Source organism: Eubalaena glacialis, chromosome 1 (genome assembly GCF_028564815.1).
Source record: "Eubalaena glacialis isolate mEubGla1 chromosome 1, mEubGla1.1.hap2.+ XY, whole genome shotgun sequence".
NCBI lineage: Eukaryota > Metazoa > Chordata > Mammalia > Artiodactyla > Balaenidae > Eubalaena > Eubalaena glacialis.
This window is the reverse complement of record NC_083716.1, coordinates 119,154,640-119,171,070: the sequence shown is the minus strand read 5'-3', so window position 1 is coordinate 119,171,070 and position 16,431 is coordinate 119,154,640. Positions and strand designations below refer to the sequence as shown.

At 47.1% G+C, this 16,431-nt stretch overlaps 1 protein-coding gene across 3 annotated transcripts in view; it reads right to left on the bottom strand.

Moving 5' to 3' along the window:
- The window catches only part of TFCP2L1 (transcription factor CP2 like 1), a 64,408-nt gene that overhangs the window by 27,252 nt on the left and 20,725 nt on the right, over window positions 1–16,431 (bottom strand). For all 3 annotated transcript variants that reach the window (XM_061183073.1, XM_061183082.1, XM_061183088.1), the window contains 3 exons: window positions 2,550–2,626; window positions 1,902–2,007; window positions 1,114–1,220 (listed from right to left, as the gene is read on the bottom strand). In XM_061183073.1, coding sequence (XP_061039056.1) covers window positions 1,114–1,220; window positions 1,902–2,007; window positions 2,550–2,626 — 290 coding nt within the window. The remainder of the gene's footprint in view (window positions 1–1,113; window positions 1,221–1,901; window positions 2,008–2,549; window positions 2,627–16,431) is intronic.

Here is a 16,431-nt window from a genome sequence, read left to right as displayed (position 1 = left end):
CAGAAGCAGGCGAGGATGGGCTCTGGACCGCCCCCCGCCCATGGGCTCCTCTCCAGATGGAGGTTTCCATCCCGCACGGTCAGACCCACCTCCACCTCTCCGCTCTCCCCCAGTGCTGTCCACTCGGTCAGGCCGCCGGCCGCCCCATCCCCTAACCACAGAGGGCATGCCCTCTCACCTTTGTCCCTTGACCTTGGAGGCCCTGCCTGACCACCTAAGTCCTTGCCGTTGCTCCAGGCCTACTGACCCCAGCAGACCCCCTCACTCCTGCCCCTGAGACCTCTCCCTTGGCAAATCCCACAGACCACAGAGCAGGGACCACAGCTTAGTCCCTAAGGGCCTGGTGGCCAGGTTACTCAGGCCAGGCCAGAAGCTGGGACCACTTCTTTATTTCTCGTTAGTGCCTGTTACACAGAAGGCACTTGACGTATACTTCTTGCTATAACACTGTGATCATGTCATAATACAATACATCTTATTGTAATAGTAAACGATAACATTATTATAATTCTTTTAAAATGCAATTCAAGTATTGTAATTATGCAAGGCAAAAAGATCGCTCACTTTTACTGAGTGATTACTATGAACCAGGCCTTGTGGTCATGGCTCTATTTTCACTCTCTAATTTATAAGACAGGTGGGAAAACCAAGAGGCTCAAAAACGGACACATAGTAAGAGAGCCAGCGGCAAGCCTGGAAGCACAGGGCCCCGGCTGCGCCCTTGGCCACCTCTATCTGCCATGGTGTTTAAGACAAGGCCAGGTTCACAACCAGGTGCTTGAGAATTAAATAATTAATTTAGTAATAGAAGCAATTACAAAAAAAATTTTCACTTCAAATTATTTATGCTAGGCCATACTTATTTTGTAAAAAGCTTACATATTGATAAGCAAAACCCACACAGGATGCTACAACATCCCACGTCCTTTTCCCAGCCCCAGGGACCAACTAGCCCTGTGACTCTGAGCCACACTCATCCACCCTTTCAGCCTCCTTTCCTGCAGCAGAGGGCAGGAGCCCATCAGGGTCCCCCGGACGGATGGTTTCGAGAAACGACCCAATGGACCCCAGAGCTCCGGCTTCCCCACTGAGGGCAAGCTCCCTCCCGCTCACCTGAATGAAAGCAGACGCTCTCTTCGAAGGGTCCCACAAAAACTCAACTGCATTCAGCTGGGTCGGGCTGGCCCTGGGGTCCAAGATACCAACAGACAGTGGAATATCTGTGCACATACACACACAAGAGTGCAATCGTCAGCCACTCCCAAATATTTCGGGAAGGATTCTCATTACAGGTCCAAATTCCTTACACAATTCGAAATGCCAGAAGTTCTGAAAACGGTTTTGCGTAACTCACTTGGCAGAATCCCGACTTGCCGCCTTGACCCCATTGTGTAGAGTCATTCTGTTTTGCTGCAGGAGCACTGCTCTGCTTGATTGCCTGTTGGCGGTGTGACCCGAGGCTATGGGTCCACACACCTCACTGTCATTCCAACTTCTGAATTCCAAAACCCATCTGGCCCCAAGGGTTATGGATAAAAGACCGTGGACCACCGCCCGAGCCCCCAGTTCCATTTCCACTGCCCCTCTCTGTGAGGCCCACCCTGCCCTTCATCACTCATCATGATCCTTGAAGGCAGGATCTTTCTGCAAAGCTTTCCCTGCTTCTCGCTCCCTGACGGCAGGTCCTCAAATCCCACGTGCCACCCCATCCCAGCCCCTGCAAAAGGTGAACTCCCGAGGGCAGCCCTGGTGGCACGGTCACCTCCACCAGCTCCTATGGGGTCTTACACAAGGCAAAAGTGCGCCAAGATGCCCTGGACAGGCGTGGGTCCAGATGGCACCCAGCAAGAACCCCCGAGTGCCTGGAGCTCCGTCGGCCTCTCCTGGCCCGGGAGACTCACCGATGTCCAGGATGCGGTCCCCGGGCCGGCTCCACCGCCAGCCCTCCAGCTGCTGGTGTTCTGTGTACTGCAGCCGCCGGTCGTGGAACACCACGCGGATGATGCTCTGGGCGGGGGGAGGGGTGGCAGTAAGGGGCAGCTGAGTGCGGGTCCTGAGAGGGACCCACAAGGAATCTGCCCTCAACCATCCCCAAGCCAGGCAAACCTCCCGCCCTCCAAGGCCTGGAGCTGCCGGGAGGCTTCCTCCCCGCACCCCTCCCAGAACCCCACCAATACGAATGGCGGCACGAACACGAGTGCTGCCCTTTTTTCCAGCGTTGCTAAGCGCTCTGCACACGTGGGTCATCTACAAACCCCTCTGCACAGATGAGTAAACTGAAGCTCAGAAAAGGCTGGCAAGAGGCAACGCCAGGACGGAAGCCGAGCCTGTCCGACCCAGCGCCCGGTCCATCAGCCCACGTCCCTCTGGCTCTCAGTGCTGCCGGCCCACCCGAGGCCACTTAGACAACACACTCCAGGGACCAGGAGCCCACCTCTGGCCCTGGAGCTTTCCCCAAACCTCCCAGGCACTCCCGCTGCAAGCCCAGGTGCTGGGACCCCGACAGAGCACCCTCAGGAACCCAGGAAGGGCACAGGTGGCAGCCTCACCTTCACATATTTTGTGTTCAGATCCTGAAAATCTCCCAGCTTCCGATTCTCCAGCAGTCGGATTTCATAAGACTGACCTGGAGGGGGGATAATAGTACATTTTCCGTTTCTGTCTTCAAATTTGGGACTCCCCCAGCTAGAGGTCTTCTCAACACCCTCAGGGCCCACCCAGGCCTCACGGCCCCGGGGACCAAAGCAGAGAACAAAGGCCACAGACAGCTCAGATCATGCTCTGGACTGGACACCCCAGTTTGTCCACGTGGCCTGGAGGGGGGCCTGGGGCTCCCAGTGTAACGCGCGTGACCCCTGGAGAGAGACAGCACCTCTACAATGTTCAAAGACATAGAATCCAACACAATACAGTTAGCGTTAAATTTACAGAACACAACTTCGTATTTCTTTTTTCTTTTGGCCTCACCACGGCTTGCAGAACTTCCCTGACCAGGGATTGAACCTGTGCCCTCTGCAGTGGAAGCGCAGAGCCTTAACCACTGGACCACCAGGGAAGTCCACGACTTCATATTTCTTTATGAAGAATACCCCCTATACACTCGGATGGAGAACACAAATACTTAAATCTACATTACATAACTGACCGGACCCTTCCTGAGAGCAGGTTTAAAGGAACGAATAAAAGCCTGTTAAACATTGTCTCTAATTGCAGAATGAAATGCATTTTCTCAAGTTAAAAGAATTTCATGTATTTGAAAGGGTGTGGGGATTCTATTTGGGGACATGTAACCAGCACAAGCTGGTGAAAGAATGTAAATGGAGAAAAGATCCATCCATAAGAACAACCCCAAACTTTAAAGTATCTGCAAATAATCTGAAGAAAACTACACATATTTTATTGGAAAATAAAATATAGATTGAAAAAATAGGATATGCCACATTCCTAGAGGGGAAGACCACCTAGCAAATGATGTCAGCTTTTTCCAAATTAAGTAAATTCAACCACAACTCTAAAACAGCTTAGCATACATCAGAGCTTCATAAAGGATGCTTTACAAATAAGAGAGAGCAAATGATCTCATAATTGTTCTTGGTAAATCTAATCAAAATTTGTTTAAAAAAATTTTAAAATAATGATACACTCACAAGAAGTTACAAAAATAGTACAGAAAGGTCCTGAGTGTCAACCCCAGCTTCCCCCAGTGGTGGCATCTGAGGTTACTATGGTACATTATCGAAACTGACCATGGCACAGTACAATTAACTAAACTCCAGACCTCATGCAGACTTCCCTGGGTTTTGCAGGTTTAATCCAAGTTACCACTGGATTAAATTTCCTAAGGTTTTGTTTTAACGTGAATGACGACTCAATAGAGAAGGACTTTCTGAACCCAAAATCAATGAGGGAAAGAGAAATCTGATAGAGATAAAGATACAGATACAGATGTAGATATATATACATCTATATCTTAAATGCAAACAGCAAACTAGGAGAAGCACAAACCCAGTGGTTAACAGCTTTAATATATCTAGAAAAGCAATGATTAGAAAAATATTAAAACAAAACAAACGAACAAGAAAAACAAAACAAAAAAAAGAAAAATATTAAGACTCCCTGGAGTGGGTTAAATTGTAGTCCCCCAAAAGATATGTCCATACCCTAATCTCCAGAACCTGTGAATGTTACCTTCTATTTGGAAAGAGTCTTTGCAGATGAAATTTAAGTTAAGGATCTTGAGATGAGGAATGATCCTGGTTTGTCCTGGAGGTCCCTACATCCAATGACAAGTGTCCTTATAAGAGGACACACAGAGAAAAGAGGAGGCAAGGTGACCACAGGAGCAGAGATGGAATTGATGCAGCCACAAGCCAAGGAATGCCTGGAGCCACCCAAAGCCGGAAGACGCAAAGAACGGATTCTCCGCTAAAGTCCCCACAGGGACCACAGCCCTGGAGGATTTCTGACTTCTGGTCTCCAGAACTGTGAGAGAATAAACTTCTGCTTTGTGTTAAGCCAACGTGTTTGCAGTCCATTTGTTAAAGCAACCCCAGGAAACTAATATACTCAGTCCCCCAGTGAATAACAGAGCAGGCAGAGACTACGAAATTCAGTCATTCGTTCCAAGTATTTGCTGAGCACACAACCACACGCCAAACGCTGTGAAATCCTGGGGACACGGTGCCGCGGGCGTGGACATGATGCTGGCTGGCTCAGAGGTGCCCACTCGGTGAAGCTCCCTGCTCAGGAAGGTGGGACCCGTCCATCCGGCTTTTGCCAGCCTGGCTGCCAGGACGAGTGAAAACCAGAAAGACACAGCAGGCCCCGGCACCACTCAGGTCGCCCTGCCGGGCACGTTCCGTCAGAAGGAAAAGGCATGGACCCCAAACTCTTGGCCTGCTCACGTGCCAGTTCCTAAGGGTCTTGCTGACCTGAATCGACACTCGTACCTTTCTGAAAAAGCCAGATTTTTCACACACGTTTCCGGGCTCCGGAGCCAACACTCCCTTGATAGCGACAGGCAATGGAGCCTCACACACCCTAAACTGGTTTTTCCAGTGTCCTCCACCTTCCCCAGGAAGAATGCAGCCGGCTCTGGCATGAGGCCCAAGGCCCAGATGGTCATTACCGTGGGTTTACGGGCGCCCCAGGGCCCCACGAACACTGACCCCAGGCTCCGCGGGGCAAGCTCAGCTCAGGCCCGGCAGGCGACACCTCCCGTTCCGCGCAGAGCGGTCCCAGGACGTGAGCATCACAGGTGGCCACTCAGGGATCAGAGGTACTAACGGGGCTACAGGCCCGGGGTCCCGGCCTCCTCCACCAGCAGCACAGACCTGCCCCCCTGCTTCCCCACCGCATCTCCCTTCCTCACGGAACCCCCCCAGCCACTCTGCACCCCCCTGCTCAGGCCTCAGACAGACGCCCGGCCTCCCTCCCCATCCGGGCTGCCATGGCGCCGACACACCTCCCCAGCCCCCTCCCAGCCAGCACAGCAGCAGCATCCCCAGTGACACACGGGCTGATGAGCAAGGTCAGGACGGCTGAATTGACCCGGGGCACATGGACATCTCTCTGCTTGGCTGGCATCACCTCAGGGCATGGGTGAGAGCCGAGGAAAGTGGGCTCTGTCAAGGCACAGGGCTGTGTCTGTTTTGGTCACCACTGTACTGTTTGACGCAGGAGGGACTCAATGTTCTGTGCTAGAACTACAGGGCTGGCAAAAGCAAGACAGGCTCCCGCCCTCAAAGGGTTGGCAATCTTCTGGGGTATCTCAAACAGAACCGGCATAAGGCGAACCCTAGAGATGATCACACTGAGAGAAGTAAGTCAGACAGAGAAAGACAAATACCATATGATATCACTCATATGTGGAATCTAAAAAAAGGATACAAATGAACTTATTCACAAGACAGAAACAGACCCACAGACATAGAAAACAAACTTACAGTTACCAAAGGGGAAAGGTGGGGAGGGATAAATTAGGAGTTTGGGATTAACATATACACGCTATACATAAAACAGATAACCAATGAGGACCTACTTTATAGCACAGGGAACTCTACTCAGTATTCTGTGATAACCTATAAGGGAAAAGAATCTGAAAAAGAACGGATATACGTATAGGTATAACTGAATCACTTTGCTGTACACCTGAAACTAACACATTGTAAATCAACTGTACGCCAATATAAAAGAAAAATTAAATTTAAAAATTTTTAGAAAAGAAAAAAATTAAGAAACAACAGAGATCCAAAGGGGGAGGTGGGGAGAAAGGGTCTGAATAAGAAAATAATACTTGGCGATAAACCTTGAACAGTGGGCAGGATTTCTACAGTTGAGGGAAGAATGAATGAGAAAGTAACCCCAAGCAAAACTGTAGTCGGGAGGTGGCCCTGAGAGACGTGCCTTTAGGGAACACCTAACAGCTTCCATTCACTGGGTGCTTACCCAGCAGCAAAGTCTGCCCAGGTATTAACTCACCTGAATCAACAGTGCAGCTTAGATTATGAGCCCCACCTGATAGAAGGAAGTAGAGGTTCAGAGAGGTTACGTGACTTGAGCAAGCTCACACAGCTAGTCAGTGATAGAGCCAGGAGCAGAAACTTGGCCCCAGCCAACCTGTTATGTGTTGTCTGCTGGGCAGAAGTCTCTCTCTCAACTTCGCCTTTCTGGAAGGCATCTGGTTCCATTCTGTTTGCTGGTTAAAGTTTGCCCTCAGCATCTGGTGGCATATAAAGTGCCCCATGAGCCCCATCCCCAGTCAAGATGGTATTTTTTTCTCCTTCCTTCTCCCCTTTAGGACCAGAAATAAAGGGGATTCTTAGGATGACCAACTCGACTTGTTCCCTGACCCTGGATAAAGCACGTTGACTCCATTTCCTTGTCTGTAAAATCCTCTGTTTCCTACACCCTAAACAATAATCCAGAAGGATAGCAAGAGGGAGGAGATATGGGGATATATGTATATGTATAGCTGATTCACTCTGTTATAAAGCAGAAACTAACACACCATTGTAAAGCAATTGTACTCCAATAAAGATGTTAAAAAAAACAAACAAACATGACTTTAAAAATTTGAAATAAAATGAAAAGATTTTGAACTTCTGGAAAAAAATAATAATCCAGAAGGATAAATAAATCACTACAGAAAATGACAGTAAAGCCTGTTCTAATTTCAGAATTGTGAAATGTGGAACAAGGAAAAAATGTTGGTCTTAGAATCAAGGGAATAGGATAATAAATAAGTAAACAATCACTTCGTTGTCATCTAGCTCTGTGTCGGGACATTGCTAAGCCCTCGCGAGCATTATTTCATTCAGCCCTCTCAACAATCTTAGGAGGAAAACCCATTATTGCTCTCGTTTTATAGATGAGGAAATTAAGATCCAGAGAGGTTAAGTATCTTGTGGAAGATCAAACCCAGCTCTGCTAGACTCCAAAGACTGGTCACTTAGCCAAGCTACTCCACATGGCGTCTGGTGGCTTCAAAAGTTCCCTTCTGGTTCTAATATTCAAGGAATCCGTCTGTTATATTTCTCCTGAATTTCTTGATATTTGTTTTATTTCATGACCCTGTTCCATCCGCCTAAACCCTCCCCTTTCTTTTAAGGCTCAAATTCCTAATGCCCAGGGCCTCAGTTCTCTGAACCAAGATGGGCCTTAGAAATCTGATGTATATGTGACCATTCTGTAGCGTATCATTTCCTCACGATAAACGAGCCTCCCTGAAACACATGTTCCTATTCCCTTTAAAATACTCTGTATAGGGACTTCTCTGGAGGTCCAGTGGTTAAGACACCACGCTTCCACTTCAGGGAGCACAGGTTCGATCCCTGGTGGGGGAACCATGATCCCGCCTGCCGCGAGTCGCGGCCAAAACATAGAAAAAAATAAAAAATAAAAAAGAGAACAAGGGGATATATGTATATGTACAGCTGATTCACTTTGTTATAAAGCAGGAACTAACACACCACTGTAAAGCAATTATACTCCAATAAAGATGTTAAAAAAATAATAAAATAAAATAAAATACTTTGTATAGCACAGGGAACTATATTTAATATCCTGTGATAAAGCATTATGAAAAAGAGTGTATATATATATATATATATATATGTACATAATTAAATCACTTTGCTGTACAGCAGAAATTAATACAACACTGTAAATCAACTAGACTTCAATAAAATAATTTTTAAAGTAATAATATAAAATACCCTGAACATATTATAAGGTGACAATAGCTAAAACCATGACATTTTTGGTATGAGGACAAATAGAACAATGTAAAAGAGCCCAGAAATAAACCTTTAGATTCTAGGAAACTTGATCTATACAGCAGTGCTTTTAAAAAAAAGACAGACTTTTCAAGAGTGTGAGATAACCGGTCATCCATATGGAAAAATAAATCCATACCTCACATCACACATAATAAATTAATTCTAGGTGGATGAAAACCATAAAATAAAAGCAAAACCTTAACATTTCTAAAGAAAATATGAGACTACTTTATGATCATGGGGTAGGAAAGGGTTTCTTAAACTAGAAACAAATACACAAAAGAAAAATTATGTCCTTTATAAAATATAGGAAAATCTGTGTTAAAATTTATATCGAGAAACTTCTGAAATACCAGGGGTGCTGTTAATATTTACACAGTCCCTATCAGTGGGCAATGACCTAGCAAACTGGGGCATACGGTCACCCTATGGAAACAGAAGAAGGTCAACAAACACATGGAAAGATGTGCCGGACGGTACAAGAAAACAGGATACTGTAAAGTAAAATAAGATACTATCTAACATCTGTCTGAGGGACAAAAATTTCAGCTTGACAGTAGCAAGTGTGGATGAGGCTGTGGAGAATGGGCTCTAGGGCACTGCTGATGGAAGTGTTACCCTGATATAACCATTGGGACCATAGTTTGCCTCCCCCCCCACCAAAAAAAAGGAGTTAGGCTAAAGACACACAAGCCCCCTGTCAAGCACATCAATTCTAGAGGCACATCCTAAGGAAGTACTTGATATGCACTGGGAGACTTAGATAAAAATTGCCCACTGTGGCATTGCTCATTGCAGTGAGAAATTGTCACCAACCTATATCCAGCCACAGGAGAAAGACACATTAATTCTATTATGGGACTTAGAACGGAATAGCACACAGCACTTAAAATGAGCCCTCCAGAGGCATGGATCAACATGGAGAAATCTCAGAAACATACTATTAAACAAAAAAAGGGGCACAGTGATGTCTATGAGACGACTTATATAAAGTCTGGAGACAGGGAAAACAATACTGGTCGCTTTTACGGCGAAGTATGCAAAAAGGAGTAAAAACTTAAGCACGCACAGAAGGACCACCAACTTCCCAATGATGGTTTTGCTTCTGGGAGGAAAGGCAACAGGATTAGAAAGAGGTAAAATCAGAAGCAAATTTGCCAACGGTGCAAACACCGCATTGGGCACATGAATATTTGTTCTCTTATTCTCTAGAGCATTCAGTCGATCTGAAATTAAAATACAGTTGACCCAGGCTTCCCTGGTGGCGCAGTGGTTAAGAATCCGCCTGCCAATGCAGGGAACACGGGTTCGAGCCCTGGTCCGGGAAGATCCCACATGCCGCAGAGCAACTAAGCCCGTGCACCACAACTACTGAGCCTGTGCTCTAGAGCCCGCGAGCCACAACTACTGAGCCCGAGTGCCACAACTACTGAAGCCCGTGCTCCGCTACAAGAGAAGCCACCGCAATGAGAAGCCCGTGCACTGCAACGAAGATCCAACACAGCCAAAAATAAATAAATTAAAAAAAAAACACAGTTGACCCTAGAATAACGTGGGGGTCAGGGGCGCGGACCCTCGGGGCAGATCTGCCGTTCCTCTGCATCCCTGGGCTCCACCAACCTCGGACTGTGTAGTACTGTAGTATTTGCTATCGAAAAGAATTCAATCTTGTGTATAAGTGGACCGCACAGTCCCAATCCATGTTGTTCAAGGGTCAACTAGTATTTCTCTCGCATGAAAAATAATTCAATGGAGGAAGAACTCTTGGAGCTGGTTGTCATTCTGCACTGCATTCTGGTTGTGTGTTTCCAACTCCCCAGCCCTGTCTTAGAGGGAGGATCTCTTGGGCTCCATTGCTGAGCAATCACTGCACACCAGCCCCCTCCCACCCCCTCTTGCCAGTGACACGCTGGGTGCAGGACAGCCCGAGACACTAGCAGGGGTTGCATTCGCCATACGCACTCACACACCGTCCCCACCATTTTGCCACTGAAATTAAAAACCACCCGCAGTGTAACAAGCCTATTTTTTTTTATTTTATTGAAATAAATGTTGTGTTAGTTTCTGCTGTACAGCAAAGTGATTCAGTTATACATATATATATATATTCTTTTTCATATTCTTTTCCATGATGGTTTATCACAGGATACTGAATATAGTTCCCTGTGCTCTACAGTAGGACCTTGTTGTTTACCCATCCTATATATAAGTTTGTATCTGCTAATCCCAAACTCCCCGTCCATCCCTCTCTCACCCCCCTCCCCCTTAGCAACCACAAGTCTGTTCTCTACATCTGTGAGTCTGTTTCACAGATAAGTTCAATTGTGTCGTATTTTAGATTCCGCACATAAGTGATACCATATGATATTTGTCCGTCTCTGACTTACTTCACTTTGTATGATCATCTCTAGGTCCAACCATGCTGCTGCAAATGTGAGCCTATTTTATTTAATCAACTCACTTCAACTTAATTTTTTCCAGTGCATGTCACGTCTGCATATTGAAAATCATAATCATATACCATAATTAAATAAAGTCATGGTAAACATTATACAGCTATGCAGCTGCCAGCGTTCTAGAGACCCGTACGATTACCATGGGGATCTCGTTAGCACCCAGGTTTGGAGCTCAGACTCCCCTCTGGGCCCACGACTTTGTAATGGGTAAATGGCTCCAAAAATGTGGACAGTATTGGTGGTTAACGCAGTGGGCTGATGTAAGTTTGAAGACACACTCAGCACACAGTGGCGCACAGGAGGTCCCTGGCTCAGAGGCTCCCCTGCGATGAGGCCATCAACAGCACGGCAGGGGAGCCCTACTGCTGGTGTGGCCTTCCCGCAGCCTTGACAGAGCCCTTAAGGCTCTGGATTTCCTGCAGTGATCCTGCCCGGCACCCCACTGGTCCCGGAGCTGTTAAAGGCCTCTTAAAGGCCCGCAGGGGTGAGCCCCAGGGCCAGCGTTTAGTTTAGTCTCTGCGGTGGCCGCCAGCCCGGCCCAGAGGAGCCAAGGTGACAGGGAGTGGCGGTGCTGGAGGAGAGGTGGTCACAGGCTCCACGCCCACCGGCAGAGGCCAGCAGAGCTCGGTGACACCCTCCCACTTGAGGGCTCCAGCTTTAGCCTGCGGGGAGGGGTGTGGGCCCCTCAGCTGGACGGAGGCTCGGTGGGGAGCCCGGGTCACCACCGGGAAGAGCGGCTTAGACTTTGTCCAAAGGGCCCTGACGCCACTCAAAGGGGGACGAAAGCTTCCCTCTTGCCCAACCTCCCATCCCCCCCCCACCCCATTGACCTTCCTGCTTCCACCCCACGCAGGGAGGAGCAGAATGGGGGAAGAGGGCAAGGAGCACACGGGAAAAGAAGAGAAAACTCTTTCAGGGAGGTTTTAAATAAAATACACAAGTGCAGCTCTCTACGTGGTCCCCGGCACAGGCAGGGGCTCAGCAAACCGAGCTTCTCCCCACTTCCCTCGTGTAACCCACAATAACCAATGTCTTCCAGCCCAGGCATCGGCAAACCTTCTCCAAGAAGGGCCGGGCAGTAACTATTTTCAGCCATGTGGGCCATAAGCCCTGTCACAACTCCCCAGCTTAGTCACTGAACAAGGAAGCAGCCACAGACAGCACGTGAATGAATGGGCATGGCTGGGCTCCAATCAAACTTTTTATGGACACTGGAAGTTGAATTTTCACTCTTCCTCCTCACCTCTTCCTCCCTCCCAACTTCTCTCAGCTCTTTACAACTTTGCCCCTCAGCTTTCTTGCCTGATGGCCAAGTCAGAGCTCTCAGAAGCCAGCTACCAGTTTACGTGAACTAGATTTGCACACACACACACACACACACACACACACACCCATAGCCCCTTGGACAGTACTGACATGTTTTAGGTTTTTAACTGATGGCTGCAGAATCTGACATTGAATTCCCTAAAGCAAATAACAGAGCTGGAACTAGTCAGCCAAACCAAGAAGAACATGCAAAGATGTTTAACCTCTTTAGTGGTCAAAGACAGACCAAATGAAAAGAACGCGGACTTCCCTGGTGGCGCAGTGGCTAAGAATCCGCCTACCAACGCAGGGGACACGGGTTCGAGCCCTGGTCCGGGAAGATCCCACATGCCGCGGAGCAACTAAGCCCGTGCACCACAACTACTGAGCCTGCGCTCTAGAGCCCGCGAGCCACAACTACTGAGCCCGTGCACCACAACTACTGAGCCTGCATGCCACAATTACTGAGCCTGCGCTCTAGAGTCCGTGCTCCGCAACAAGAGAAGCCACCGCAATGAGAAGCCCGCACACCGCAACGAAGAGTAGCCCCCACTCACCGCAACTAGAGAAAGCCCGCACGCAGCAATGAAGACCCAACGCAGCCAAAAATAAGTAAATAAAATAAATAAATTTATTTAAAAAAAAAAAGAAAATAATGCAATGGCATTTTCATTTATCAGACTGGCCAACATTTAACAGATTGCTAACGTCCCTCAAGGACAAAATGTGGGGAAATGGGCTTTCACATGTCAGAGGTGGGAGATGGGATGTCACAGCCTTTAGACAGTATCCATCAATACTACAAACGCATACAGCCTCTGACCCAACCATGCCATCTCCTGCACTCTAGTCCACAGAAAAGGGTGTGGAGAAAAGGGAACCCTCCTGCACTGTTGGTGGGAATGTAAATTGGTATAGCCACTATGGAAAACAGTATGGAGGTTCCTTAAAAAACTAAAAATGGAACTACCATATGATACATCAATCCCACTCCTGGGCAGGTATCCAGAGAAAACCATAATTCAAAAAGACACATGCACCCCAATGTTCACAGCAGCACTATTTACAATAGCCAGGACATGGAAGCAACCTAAATGTCCATCAACAGAGGAGTGGATACAGAAGATGTGGCACATATATACAATGGAATATTACTCAGCCATAAAAAGGAATGAAATTGTGCCATTTGCAGAGACGTGGATGGACCTAGAGACTCATACAGAGTGAAGTCAGAAAGAGAAAAACAAATATCATATAGTCTCGCTTATATGTGGAATCTAGAAAAATGATACAGGTGAACTTGCAAAGCAAAAATAGAGACACGGAAGTAAAGAACAAACGTATGAATACCTACCAAGGGAGGAACAGGGGAGGGTGGGATGAACTGGGAGACTGGGATGGACATATATACACTACTGTGTATAAAATAGATAACTAATGAGAACCTACTGTATAGGACAGGGAACTCTACTCAGTGCTCTGTGATGACCTAAATGGGAAGGAAATCTAAAAAGGAGGGGATATATGTATATGTATACATATATGTATACATATACAGCAGAAACTAACACAACATTGTAAAGCAACTAATTATTAATTGTAAAAAAATATTTCTCTGAGGCTATTCAATGCAGCAGTACTGTTATAGCTAAAAACAAAATGAACTAAATGGTAAAAAAAAAAAAAAGAACAAAACAAAAAAAACCAAACAAACAAAAAAATGAACTATATGGTCAACAGCTATGTTAAGACCAAGCTGTAGAAGAGCACGCGGCTGTTACAGAGATTGAGGTCTGTCCCTTAACCAGTTGACACAGCATCGTGTGCCCCCGGAGATGCTGTAGCCAGGACACAAGGTCACGAACTATCCCTGCCTGGAGTACACAGCCTGAATCTAGTCATGAGGAAACATCAGGCAAACCCACAAATGGCCTGGATACTCTTCAAAACGTCAGCCTCGTGAAAGACAAGGCTGAGGATCCTCCAGATGAAAGGACAACTAAGTACAGTGCCTTCTTCTGGACTGGACCTGGAATCGGGGCAAAAAACTGCGGAAAAGGACGGTGTCAGAACCATTGGCCCAATTTAATAGGGCTGTGTGGTAGGTGAAGGTATTGTATTAAATTTCCTGAATTTGATCATGGAAATATGGTTATAGAAGAGAATGGCCTTGTTTTGAGGAAATACCTGCTAAAGTAGTTACGATAAAGGAGCATGATGTCTACAACTAACTCTCAAATGATTCAGGGAGGAAACATATATATAAAATACAGAGATAAAGGAAATGTGACAAAACATTAAATACTGATGAATCTAGTGAAGGGTGCAGAGAAGTTCATTATACTAACTTTTCAATTCTTCTACAGTTTGAAATTTAAAATCACTTTGAAAAAGTTGAGTTAAAAAATAATTTTAAAATTAAGATTATATACGTAAAGGACCTACTGTAGAGCACAGGGAACGATGCTCACTATTTTGTAATAATCTATAAGGGAAAAGAATCTGAAGTAGAATATATATATACACACACACACACACACACACACACACACACAAGAATGTATATATATGTATTACTGAATCTCTGTGCTGTACACCTGAAACTAACATAATATTGTAAATCAACTCTACTTCAATAAAAAAAGATTATATATGTATAAAGTAAGCTACAAGGATATACTGTACACCACAGGGAATATAGCCAATATTTTATAATAACTGTAGATGGAGTATAGCCTTTAAAAACTGTGAATCACTATACTGTACACCTGTAACTTATATAATATTGTACATCAACTATACTTAAAAAAAAAGACAGTGGAAACCAAAAAAAAAAAAAAAAATTAAGCAGATCTAGATCCACAACAGACAGAAAAAATCCAACACATACACACACACACACACACACACACACACACACACACAAAGAGTGGGAAAAAAACAAGTCACTGAATAATATGTACACAATGATTATACTTTTATTTTAAAATGTTATAGTACATATATCCCTATATTTGTGAGCCAAATATATGGAACTAATAATGCATAGAGAAGGACCCTTCCCTCTTAAATTATATACATCTTCAGCATTAACTAGGAATGTATTCCACGTGACTTTGAAAAAAACGATACAAAGAAAAGAGTGAGTAGTGCCTCATACTGTCCCAAGTGCATAATAGGTGACCACGGTGACGATGGTTGGCATTGTTTTCTTCTAGCAGCAGGCTGGTACCCAAAAGCCAATCAGACAGGGGGGCATTTGGGGAAAGCAGTTCTTTGTCCCATAAACAGACCACCAGACACAGGCAGACGAGGTCAGACCCGCAGGTCTCTCTGGGCGGCCACCGGAGAACCTGCCGTCCAGGATCCCTGCGTCCATTTTGGGGGTAAGGACACCCAGGCCCAAGGAGCTGCGGATGTGCCCGAGGTGGCACCGCAAGTTAGTGGCGAAGACTCGGTGGCCTGTGGCCTGGCCCAGGACGGGCGGGGGGAGGAGAGCGGGGTCAGGGCAGACACACTGGGGTGGAGTCAGACCCTCGCAAGCCCTGGGCAAGTTCTTGAACCTCTTTGTACATCACTCTCTACGTGTGCAAAATGTTCTTGGGGTTTGTGGGGAGGAAATGAGATCATGCACCTGCAGCCTGGCAGGGAGGAAGGGCTCAGCAAGTGCCCATCGCGACTACCACCTCCAACCAACAAGCGTAGAGCCTCCCCCGGGCCCAGCCACTGTCCTGGGTGCCACACGCCCTCCCCACTGCTCCAGCACTGAGCAGCCTGGCCGCCCAAGGCCATTCAAGGTCACCCAGCCCCAGGAAGCCCAGTTGGAACAAGCCCCCAGGCTACCTGACTCTCTTCCGGACCGTCTGGGGGAGGGGGTGCCCAGGGAAGACACACCCCCGCCCTGCCAGCCACCTGCCCCGGGGCCGTGCCCACTGGGTGCTCCTGCAGCGTAGCTCTGGCCAGCCAGTGGAACCAGCGCAGGGCCTCCTGCCCGGATCACCGCGTTCCCAAGAACAGGAGGCAACTGCCCGGGCCGGCCAAGATTTACAGGTTGTTTACTTTCCAACAGTTACTGCTTTGGGTAATTAATGTCACATAAAACATAATGGAAGCCATCGTTACCTCTCAGGGAACGGACGGCTGGACGCCAGCAGTCCCAAAATAATAGCAGACGGGGAAAGTGCAAGGCCACAGTGTCTTCAGCGAGGGTAGTCTGTCTTGTCACTTGCGTACGTGTGGTCTCGGGCAAGTGTGTGACACAGAGCGCTCACACACAAGGCTTTGGTGCAAAGCCACACACCCAAGTCCTGATCCTGACGGCCCATCACCTGTGTGACCTTGAGCCTTAACCTCCTGGCAGCCACTTACAAATGCCAGGGACTAGGCTCCAT